This window comes from Neovison vison, chromosome 2 (genome assembly GCF_020171115.1).
Source record: "Neovison vison isolate M4711 chromosome 2, ASM_NN_V1, whole genome shotgun sequence".
Classification (NCBI taxonomy): Eukaryota; Metazoa; Chordata; class Mammalia; order Carnivora; family Mustelidae; genus Neogale; species Neogale vison.
Genome location: NC_058092.1, coordinates 155,598,142 through 155,610,347, shown reverse-complemented (window position 1 = coordinate 155,610,347; position 12,206 = coordinate 155,598,142). Strand labels below are relative to the sequence as shown.

At 44.1% G+C, this 12,206-nt stretch overlaps 1 protein-coding gene across 5 annotated transcripts in view; it reads right to left on the bottom strand.

Moving 5' to 3' along the window:
* TTC13 (tetratricopeptide repeat domain 13) overlaps positions 1-12,206 on the bottom strand; it is a 74,748-nt gene that overhangs the window by 26,636 nt on the left and 35,906 nt on the right. For all 5 annotated transcript variants that reach the window (XM_044239377.1, XM_044239378.1, XM_044239379.1 and 2 more), the window contains 5 exons: positions 10,268-10,384; positions 8,955-9,065; positions 3,422-3,504; positions 1,314-1,455; positions 892-1,066 (listed from right to left, as the gene is read on the bottom strand). In XM_044239377.1, coding sequence (XP_044095312.1) covers positions 892-1,066; positions 1,314-1,455; positions 3,422-3,504; positions 8,955-9,065; positions 10,268-10,384 — 628 coding nt within the window. The remainder of the gene's footprint in view (positions 1-891; positions 1,067-1,313; positions 1,456-3,421; positions 3,505-8,954; positions 9,066-10,267; positions 10,385-12,206) is intronic.

Here is a 12,206-nt window from a genome sequence, read left to right as displayed (position 1 = left end):
TACTGACTCATTATATCGTGTGCCTGAATCAAACATAACACTGAATGTTAATTGCACTTCAGTTAAAATATCCATTTGAAACAAAACAACAACTAAAAAAATTACCATTACGTATGGCAAAGAAAAGGTGAGACTCTGACGAACCAAAGACAGCTTAAAGATTGGCTTTCTTCCTCATCCCAAATGAATGTCTCCAAAATATGTGAGAATTGTGAAATGAAGGAATGACAGATCAAAGATGCCAAGTTTACATTTAACAGTAAAAGCCTCAGAAAATGTTACTTTCCTCTGACTCTTAGGTCTCTAGACAAGATGTGATGAGAAACATCGATACCCAGATGACTGTCACTTTCAGCTCAGAATAGGTTTTTCTGACTCTAGTAAAATCTTTTTCACTTTAAAAAGAAAAAATATGTAGGCAGTGGCGGACAAAGTACTGGGCCAGTCTTTAGGAGGCAGGGGCCCAGGGACGCCTGGGTGGCTCAGTTGGTTAAGCATTCGCCTTCCACCCAGGTCATGATCCTGGGGTCCTGGGATTGAGTCCCACATCAGGCTCCCTGCTCAGCAGAGAGCCTGCTTCTCCCTCCACCTACTCCTCCCCCTGCTCATGCTCTCTCTCCCTCACTCTCTGACAAATAAGCAAATAAAATGTTATAAAAAATATTTTTTTAAAAAACAGAAGACAGGGGCCCTTATCCAGTCCGGTACGGCTGCTAACCAAGGGTGGAGCTATGTTCAAGGTACCTCGTGTCTTCAAGACTCAGATGCCTCAAAAAAAAAAAAAAAAAAAAAAGACTCAGATGCCTCCTACGAATCCTCAGAGAGACAAGCAATATGATTTCTGAAGCTCTGAGCATTAAAATTCAATGACTGGGCCATTTCGTGTCTTACCTCGGAGATATTTCACTTTCAGATACTCCGGGCTAGCCTTCTGGCCTGGGAGAGGATCATTCAGCATGACTTTAGTCTGTGCTTTTATGCCTTCATAGAACTGTCCCATAGCAACATGGCTGAGTCCTTTCATGTACTGGCACACCTCGTTGTAGGGCTCCAGCTGCAGGCACCGCTGCGAGGAAGGAGAAAAGGCTCTATTAGCATCAGTACAGGCGCCCATGACTTTTAAGTGCTTTATCCTTCAGTCTCGAGTTGGAAACGTTTTCCCTCCAGGCTAAAGCAGACCAAATACACGCTCTTAAAGTAGTCTATAGGACGTGGCAATGGTTTTCTCCCTTTTTGTTCCTGCAGAAACACGATTCCTGGCCCTCCTCCCCGTTCATCCCGCTCAAGGTCCTTCGCTTGTCACTGAGGCCCACCTTGAAGTTCTTCAGGGCTTCCTGCAGGCTCCCGTGGTGGTAAAGCATCATCCCCCGGAGCTGCAGTGTCTGCACGTGGTTCTGGTTGAGCAGCAGGGCCTTCTGAAAGCTCTCGGTGGCAGCTTCAAAATTGCCCAGTTCTCTAGGTATTGGGCAACAGTGATGAGCACAGTGCAGAGCATTTCAGTGAACACACGGAGTACGCTGGCTTCAGGATTACGGTCCCACATGTGAACCCGACCACACCTTGATGCGGATGCTCCCGTCTCTAGTTTGCCATTTTACAGCTCAGCTTATATCCCACTTACTTTTCCTAAATGCTACCAGCTTGTAGACAAGCACAAAGCCCTGGGAAGTCTTTGGGGGATGAACTTACTGATTCCCAAAGATAAGCGCCTATTCAAAATCTTTACCCCAATTCATGAGCTCTAATCCCTAAAAAACTGCGTGTAAATTTTAGTATTTGGATAAAACCATGCTTCTTCCTTGTGGGGGGAAAAACCATGTAGTTTACAATCATACACAGGTTCATCATTCTGAATCAAATTCAGAAGTTTAAATTTTATTTTTTCTGTCACAGAAGTTAACTTCACTTAAAATCTGGCAAATCGTTTCATAATTTAAAATTTAAAACAAAAGTCTACTTTAGAGTTGTGGTCATTTCAGAATGGAAATGATTACTACCAGCCTTCTTTTATGTATTACGTGTTTACAAATAAAAAAAGCACCTTCAAAATGTTCCATGTGTCAATTTTCTGTTAATAATGAATATTTTTAAATAATATAACATTCACTTAAATTTCTACATTTTACTAATTACTCTGGGTGCTTTCAAATCTGTTTTCAGTGTGTGTCCCCAGCAATTCTGTGGGACAATAAGGATAAAGGTCATCACTTAAACCCAAAACAAATCCAAAGACACTTTCCTCAAGTTAGTGTAAGAGGGCTTCTCCGGCTGCCGCCATCAGATAAATAAGCTCTTGGATTTGACCCTGGACCTCTGTCACTGTGTCTTTTCTAACTTTTTTTTTTTTTTAAAGATTTTTATTTATTTATTTGACAGAGAGAGATTACAAGTAGGCAGAGAGGCAGGCAGAGAGAGAGGAGGAAGCAGGCTCCCTGCTGAGCAGAGAGCCCAATGCGGGACTCAATCCCAGGACCCTGAGATCATGACCTGAGCCGAAGGCAGCGGCCCAACCCACTGAGCCACCCAGGCGCCCGTCTTTTCTAACTTTTACAGTAGCTTGCAAGAGAGAACCCCGAAACTCAGGGAAATTAAGGACATCCAAGTATAACATGGGCCAGCTAGAACTGGAACCACACCACTTGACTCCCGAATCCTGAGCCCCTTCTTTCACGCCACACAATCTCCTTTTCAGATCAGAGTGTAAAAATGTTTGAAAGTCAATACTGGTCAGGGTAATGCATGGAATCGGATGCCAGAGTCTAGGCACAACTTCTCAGTCCTGATAGAGATGCGCCATAACTATCTCATAATCTATCCTGTTAGTGATAGGGATGCAGCATCATTTTCCAGCCTTCCATCTAGGAATCTTCAAACGATCACAGTGATGTGGGAATCCAGCTTCCTTATTGCCTAGAAAGCAGCAGCAGCATCTGTGACTCAACAACGTATAAGGTCACTATTCAAAACGACCACCCTCGAAGAACTAACATTTTCTAGACCAATATATATGAAGAGAAGTTGTTTAAAGAGGTAATAATATTATGGAGAGGATGGTTGGGTGAGGGACACTGGGGAGGGTATGTGCTATGGTGAGTGCTGTGAAGTGTGTAAGCCTGACGATTCACAGACCTGTACCCCTGGGGCAAATAATACATTCTATGTTAATTTAAAAAAAAAGTTCACAATAAAGAAATAAAAGAGGGGGAGGGGTAACAATATGTATTATGATATCCTCTGACACAGTTCTTTCTGTATTACAGAGAATGTCTCAACAAGCTTTTAAGCGCTTATGTGATTCAGAATGACAATCTCTTTTGGTTAAGAAATGCAATGTCTTTTAAAATATCACTATGATGTGAGGCTCTCTTGTCCCCTCCACTGTACGCCCTCCCTCCTATCCCGACTACTATTGCTTTCTTACCTATAGGCCTGTCCCAGACTTTTATATGCATCAATAAAATCAACTTTCTGCTTCAAGGCTTCTTTGAAGGATTCAATAGCTTCCTGAAAAAAGTACATAGAAAATTATGTCACTGGCATAATTGTTGAAGTCGAGTTTCACTTAAATCACTAAAGGACTTAAAAATATAGTATACATGGTCTCAGAGTGATGTTTTTTAAATATGAGGACTTCAAAAAAAAGACAGGTAGAGAGTATGAAGCAGGAGGACTTAATTTCAACAGTAAACAAAGGCATTGCTATGAATAATAACAGAGCCGTAGAAATTTCTCCCTTCCAGATGGGAAAATGGCTTCTTATTACCTTTTTCATTAGGGCTTTGATTACTAATGATATCACCCTTGTGTCAAAATCGTTTCTTTAATTAATAAAGGCCTTGCGAAATGAAAGTCAGCTTACTAACTGTGTGAAGTTAGTCTTAAGTGACCGTAACCAGCAGCCCTTAAAATGAACCAACAAATGAGACAAAAAAGTAAGCCCAGCCTGACGTTCTTCATAAAAAAAGGAACAGGGCTCCCAGACTGACTGGGAATCAGAAGGATTCCCATGATCTACAGGAAAAAGAAAGAGCAAAACCAAATCAAACAGAAGCCTTGAGTTGGGGGCATCTGGGGCATAGCTCCTGCCGGCAGCGGAGAAGGGAGCACGGGTGCTGTGCTCTAGGGAGGAGCCCTTGGGACACACAGTGCAACTGGCCACTGTGGAAACCTCTGGAAACTGTTAATGAAATATACCGTTCTGCTTCACGATAATAGTCTTAAACTGTATTCAGTGTACTTTCCATTATGACTTGACTATTTACTGTAATAAAAAATTATAAAGACATTTCCACATTTCCCAAGGAAAAGACGTGTCTTAAGTCAGTGGCTACAAAGTTATCATGATCTCTAATGGCTTTGAAGAGAAAGGCTAAAATGTCTGTGTATTTCACACCTAATTAGATAATTCATAGCAAAAAAACTACGAGAGATGTCGTATGCCTTGCACATGGTAGGCACTCAATAAATATTTAATGATTTCATAGGCACATAATCCTAATTCTTTTCCAAAAATCACCCATTCCCTGCTTCCTGATTTTCTCTGTAGGGGGAGCAGGGTCAGAGGGGCTGACTTCCAAACTCTTCTAAGGCAACAATGGGGACAACCACCTACTCTTTAAGGAGTCCCACCGAACGTGTTCTGTTTGGTAGAAGGATGAGAACGGATAAATTTTATCACTTCCGAAATGAAGACTACTCCTCATTAGACTTCTGGCCCTGGCCTTGTCTTGGATCTTTTGGGAGCATTACAACTGTATTTTAAATTCAACAAACATGTATTGAGCGCCTACTATGTGCCAGGGGCAGTGTGAGGGGGTAGAGGACACAAAGACGAGCAAGTCATTCTCTCTGGCCTCGAAGAACTCAGTCTAGTTAGAAAGCCAATTACTTAACCAGGTTATTAGAATACAAACTAAGAGCTACGATAGAGATATGAGTCAAAGTCTCGGGGAATAAAGAGAAAGGAAGAACTAACTAAGACGGGGACCGGGAGAGGTTTCATGGAGGAAGTGGCAACTGAGCTGGGTCGGGGAGGAGAAGGAGTCTGGTAAAGAAAAGAGGGCATCGTGGACGGGGGGGACAGTGGTGCAGTGGCAGGGTGCTCAGCCGTGGCGGGGAAGGCAGGAGCGGAGAAGAGGGAAAAGATGGGGCGCAGGCTGGTGTGGGGAGCTGGGGCCAGGGCGGTGGGGGTGGGAAGAAGGGCCTCTGCCATGCTCCACAGTCAGGACATCACCTGCCAGTGGTGAGAACTGGGGGCTGTGAGTGGCTGTGGGACCTCACCAAACTGACTCTTTAGAGAAAATGCCACGAGCCACGACAGAGCAGACGGGCTGAACAGGGGAGGGAGCGGAGCCCCACGGGGAGGTGACTACAGAGGTCCACGCAGGAGATCATGGAAGCTCAAACTGAGACTGTGTCCCTGAGGACAGAAAAGGAGGGTCAAACTCTGGAAATATTCATAAAGGCCAACAAAGAATCTGCTGGCTGTGGATATGGGGAATGAGGGAGAAGGAAGGGGAGAAGTTCGAAGCTGGGGAGCCTGGGTAGAAGGTGAGAGCGTGAACAAACATACATAAGGAAGTAGGGGGGACAGCTGCGGGGCGGAGCGGGGCGGGGCGGGGGTGGGAGGAGGTCAGGAGTCCAGCCGGGGCGTGCCGAGTCTGGGGTGTTTGTGGACGTCTAGGGGAGATGCCCGGGAGACATCTGCTGCCCACTGCACTTACAGCATGCTGGGACGCCACAGTTCTTCAAAGTCTGATTTCTCTTCAGCTTTTAAGAGTCTTTGGTTTCAGGGTTCCTGTCTAATCACTGCACAGCTCTCTACCTCATTCTGCCAAAGAGGGGACATAGCAGAATCAAGATCTGAAGCCACTGGGAACAAAGACACTACGTTCGAATGAGTCAATGTCTAAGCACACGGACTGGCTGTGAGTTGATCTGCATGGCCAGCGGGAGCGTCGCCACCTTCATCTGCCACCGTCTTGGCTGGCGGCCGGCAGTAGTCCCTCACGCGTCCTTCGTTTATTGCAACGAAGAGAGCAGTCTTACGGCTCTCTAAGTGAAGGCTGACCCAAAAACAGGAGCTCAAGATACACAATGTTTGAAGTATCTTTACACCACAGATAAAAGTCTTTGCTGTGTTTTCCCCAGGGAAATCCAAAACGTCTGCTGTATCTACCTGATCGGATAGTTGTGACATTTGTCATGGAATATTGCCTAAAAGATTTCTAATGTATTACACCATAAAGTAAATAAGCACATCACCCACTTAATTAATTTCTAAATTGATTTGGCCTAAAGAGACCAGCTTTAGGATACAAGGATAGCTCCAATTCATGGGTCCGTGTAATATGTTGTCTCTACAGTTGACAAGAGAAACTAAAGAGAGCTAAACTAAGTTCGTTAATTTAATGAAGGCATGTCACCACTGACTCAGTTTTCCAATCTGTGTAACTGGGACACCCTATGCTCCTTCTACACTTCACGGGGATGCCGCTGGGATGAATGAGATAATACGTAAACTCTCTGACCACCTCGGACAGTAGATCTAGAAAAATGCAAAGAAAAAGTTCCCATCTATTCCACACGCTGATATTGTGTTTATGAGCACAGTGAGGAGGAGAAAGCACCAAATCATTTGGTGAGACCGGTTCACTGAGGGGCTTCTAGTGCTCGTGGAACAGAAGTACTAGGTCTGGGTTCTCATCCCACGGATTTGGAATAAACCAAACTGAGTGTCAGCCCTTGTCCGATGTGCAGTTAGCGTCTCTGTTACAGCTCTTTTCGGAAAGATTATCATTTCAAAGTAACACAAAGAGCCCTCCCTACCCGCGTTCCTAAACCAGCTTTAGAGTCTATGGTGAAATTCTGTTTGCATTTGCTCACTTCAAAGAATATTTTTTTTTTACCTCTCAGTACTGATTGCTGGTATTTTTTTGCATTTCCAATCTTGTTCTCCTCCATGAGATATTTGAGGCAGAGACTTCAACTATAGTATTGTGATTGTGAATTTTTAAATTTAAGGCAACTGAGAGAAGGTGAGAGGAATAGCAGGCAGATACAAAATAAGCTGGAAAAGCCCATCTGGCAGCTGCGCAAAGCACATTTCAAATACCTGCTCTCAGTGCCTACAGCCGCGGGTCTGAACCCGGGCAAGACAGGAAGAGCCTCGGTGCGGACCACCATCCACAGACTCGCAGGAAGGACAGAAGGAAAGGAAGCCTGCATGCAGTTCCCTCCAGTTTGGGTTTTAGCGGATGGGAGTTATCTTTCTAGAGTCCATGAAACTGAGATTAAATGAAACAAAATCTGTCATCATGGAGACCCGATCCGTGCTCACAGCCCCTGCACACACACGATTTTACTGAATCACCCCGCAAGCCCTTCCAGAGGTGGGGGGCAGAATCCTCTCTCTGCCACAGACGGAGGGGGAGGGGCTGAAAAGCTGAAGTCCCATGGCCAGTGGCAGAGTTCGCAGGATGCAGGGTGGACGCTTGAGCCAAGGCCTTCCAGCTTCAAGTCCAAGGCTCTGTCCTTGAGATCATTTATTCCTCTCGGACTTACTGAGCACCTTCTACGGGACAGGCACAGCCCACAACACTGAGGGTTTACAACAGAGGCCTTTGGGAAGGTAAGCCGTCCCTGCCCTCCAAGAGTCTGCTACTGTGGAACTACTTTCCACAATCAAATGTGTGTCCTTCCTGCCAGGCGCTACTGAACTTCTACACAACTCTCAATGCTCCGGTGATGAACAACCCGTCTGGGAAGACTCTGTTGAGCTCCTGGTTAGCGGGAAGTGTTTCTTGCCTACAGAGGCTGACTCTCGGGCCAGCCCGATTTCTATCATACGGGGATGGGACCTGCATTAGCGCTCCGACCCTGTGTGGGCCATGGGCACCAAGGACGCCCCTGTGAGGACCAGAGCTCCACTCTCAGCTCCTAGCCGGGTGTCTGCCCCAAGGCCAGGCTGCTGCACAATAGGTCCTCAGCACCCTCAGGGACCGACCAAGGGCAGGAGGCAGAGACAGGTTGGAAGGGACGTCGTCACCCCATATGTCAGTGGGCTTGGATGACCCCTTTCCTGTTTCCCTCAACCCCGTCCCAGCTAATAGCGGTCTCCAAGCGGCAGCAGCAACGTGCTTGCTGGAAAACTGTCTCCAGACCTGCTCCTGCAGCCCCCAGAACACTGCCAATGTCTCCCCGTGGCCCTCTGTCCCTAACCTCTCCAGCCACTGGCGTGTCAGAACCCCCTTCCTAAGTGGCAGATGGGATCTCAGTGATGTACTTTCCCCCGAATCTAGATTTGCAGCTCCTCTGGGCCTAGGAATTAAAGTCAAGGTGCTCTGCATATAGCACTGAAGACAGCTGAGGGCCTCCCCTTGGCCCACGGGCCCACTCAGCAGCCTGTGCTCAAGCCTGGCTATGTGCTACACCACAGCCTGGCCGCCTCCATGCTCTGTGCCAACGCTTGTGCTCTCCTCTCTGCCTGAAGCAGCTGCTGCCCCCAGTCCGCTCCGCCTGCAAGGCCCAGGACAAGGTGTACTTGTTCTCTGGAACCTTCTCTAATGCTGCAGTTTCAGTGAATCTTTCTGATCTCTGTTACCAAAGCACTTTCTTTGTTCATGCCACTTTTTTGTGTGTCTCTACCAAATGATAAATTATATGTGGAAGAAAACTTTATAAACTGTATCCTTCCTCAGTGTCAGTGTGATGAATTCTTTCTCCCTCTCACTAACCCTTTATCCTTTCTCCGCCTGCACCTTCCTCCAAGTACCTTCCACACAGTAGGAGCTCAACAAGTATGTAGAATCCAACTCCTTCCTAAAATAAACCGATTAGATAGACACATGAGTTGTCATTTTTAAAACACACCAAATGAAACCCACTAAGATCCTCCCACCCGCAAGAGAAAAGCAGAATCATGATACTGTATACACAGTATACAACACTTTCACCTTCAAAAGTCCTCTGTGAAAGAAAGTTAGACCTTTGTATAGCATAGCTATAGGCTGGTTTTTGTTCAGTTCTAAGGACTGCTGAAAGTCTTCGTGGGCTGTTGCATAGTCCTACAAAAAGGAGAGTGGGGGGAAAAATAAAGTAGTATTCATTAGACATTCAGACATTTCTTACTTCTGACTGGTGGAGAAGAAAAAAAAAAAAAACAATTCATTCTGTGCCCTTTTTGGCTTTAAAGGGAACATTTCATATCCACAAATATCAGTTGAATTCTTATCCTCTTTGTTGAAATAGTTGATCTCCTTAGGAAACTGATGGGGAAAACCCCCCAAGGGTTTAATTTAAATAGACTTCTCTCAGGGTGCCTGGGTGGCTCAGTGGGTTAAGCCTCTGCCTTCAGCTCAGGTCATGATCCCAGGGTCCTGGGATCGAGCCCTGCATCGGGCTCTCTGCTCAGCCAGGAGCCTGCTTCTCCCTGCCCCCCTGCCTGCCTCTCTGCTTACTTGTGATCTCTCTCTCTCTGTCAAATTTAATAAATAAAATCTTTATAAAAAAATAAAAAAAAATAGACTGTCTCAACTACAAAAAATATTATTTGTAAAAAATAGTATTAAAGTTATAATCTGTTAGAGAAACTTGACAACTTATCATTTCTGGTACTAACATCTTATTACACTGGACACTTGTACAATAATTATGCCATAGGTCAACCTTAAAATGTGTTATGCTGAGAAATTTTCAAACCTATTTTCTTGGGCAACAGGGAATTGTTACTAAAATGATGTAAACCCACTATTTACTAATTGTGACAACCATAAATATCATTATGATGATAAAAGAGAACCTTGCCAGATCTGGCCACTTCCACAGAGAAGCTCCAGTCTGGGAACCCACATTGGTTCTGGTTAAGGCTCTTGGGTGTGATACCCAAGGAAATTCAAACTGTGCTTTAAAGCTTAATAATCACGTCAAAAACATGAACATCTGTTTCTCTATGCTGACATTTGCAGAAAAAGCGGAAGTATAGTCAATGAACCAAATTTCTCTTCTCTTCTTTCTTTTCATCCCCCCGAGTCTAGAATTACTTACTGCTGACAGCTCAAGCAAGAAAATGTGTGCTCTTGGTACTTAGCATTTCTCTACTGGGTTCAATTTCAGCTAAAGAAAGTGCTTTTTTAACTGTCTTGTATCACAAACATGTTATTATAAAGCCCCAAACCCAAATCTACTAAATAGCGGCTTTCGGAAGTAAATGAAAAAGTCCAGTCTTTATCACCACAAAAGGGAATGTGTCCAGGTCAAAACAACTTGCCTCTGATATGAAGTACAGCGTCCCCCGGTGTCTGTACAGCCGTGCTGAGGGCTGAAGCTGGATAGCTTTGGTGAGATCGTTCACTGCTTCGTTAATTCGTCCCAGAGGGGACAGAATCTATAAATCCAAAAACGTGATTAGGGATGAAACCTTCCAGGGATCAACCCCAAAACTGCCAATGCGTCTGACTTCTCAATTCCACTTCACCACACTCCACTCACAGGATTATTTTCTTGGCCCACAAGGAACCTGACTCCACAGACTACACAGCAAGGTTCAAAGTCAACAGGCTGAGTGGCCCCTAGTCTGTCTAGCCGAGGGGGAGGCTGATGAACTGTAACCACGTAAATTGCTTTGTCACGGTTTCACATTCTGGGTTACAACAGATGTTGCTTTTTTTGAATTGGGAATTTTTTTTCCTCACCCCCTTTCAAAACAAAATTTAGCATTTCAAGGTTAATCTGAAAGAGAACTTTGAACTTAAAAGCAGAGAAATTGTTGGACACAGAGTGGAGTCCTCCATGGCCTTCGCCCTGCCCTCTGTGGTAGAAAGTGCTAGCGGACCATCTAAGATTCCAAGAGCCCCTTTCTGTTAACTCCCAGCTCATTGGTCACCATCTACAGAGCAGAAGAACCTATGTCTGCAAGCTTGCTTGGGAAGCCCTTGTGATCCAGCAATGAGTTCGTGCAGGTGACAATGACAACAGAGAAGACAGTTCAGAATGCAAAAGTACAGCAATAAGACATAAGAAGATCCAAAATGGGTATCAGTACTTATGCATTCAGGCTCAAGCATTTCACCCTGAGCGAATGTCCTGAAATTAGGCTGAATTTTGTTCTCATGATACAGTGATACAGGTCATTTCCATCAGGTTCTACTAGGTGGCTTCCTACTCTGCAGGAACTTAGAGCCGGCAAAAGAGACAGGATTCAGGAAGGCACATCAACAGTGGCAAGAATGGCAGCTCAGAAAAGGGAAAGAAGTCAATTAAAGAATATATAGCTGAGAATTCAAAAAGCATAGCAGTCGGGGGTTATATTTTGGAAGGAAGAACATCCCTACCTAGTTTATTAATTTCTACGTATATAAATGAATTATCACACCCCAGCATAATAATTAACATGCATAATAATGACCTGAGTAACTAAAAAAAGGTTAAATTATGTTCATTAAATATAGACTTTCAGCAAGTAGGAAAGAGAAAGCACTCTCATTAAATGATTTCTGACATATATAAATGATACACTATAATAAGCTGCAAAAATCACTCAGTAGTGATATTATTGCCCAGTAATGCCAGAGAATATATATTATTATATATATTTAAGATCACCAAAAATTACTTTTTGGATTACTGATATTATTTTTGGGTACACAACTAGCTTTTTATTTGGCACACAAATCTTCTAAAGCTACTATATAAATCTTTCTATGCACACTTAAGTTCTTGCTTTAACATAATATTTTAATGTTAACACCAGAGTAATGGAGGGGAAAAGCATCAGCACCCCCTCCCCACAGCAGATATCACCAAATTGGCCACCAAATGCTCACCTTAAATACCAACAAGGTTCTCGTGCAGTAACAAACAAATTACAATCACTTAACCCTTATGGTTGCAATCCAAAATAGAAAAGAGATAATGAACTATATCATTAATTGAGAAAGATTTTTATTCAGAAACCCAAATTCCCAATAAAACATAAAATTCACTTCAAGAAATGGAACTGTAGAGACTCTAACTTTGCGAATACAAACACCACAAACATAGTTTTTAAATTACTAAAACATTTAGTGTTTTCTTTAGTTCTGAGTTTTCTTCCCCTAAAAGGCGGAGGTGGGGGGTGGGGGGAGAATGTCATTTTTCCTTTAGTTGAACTACGGAATCCCATAAGGTCAGATGATTACGTCTTCTCCTGACAGGATACATTAGCAAAT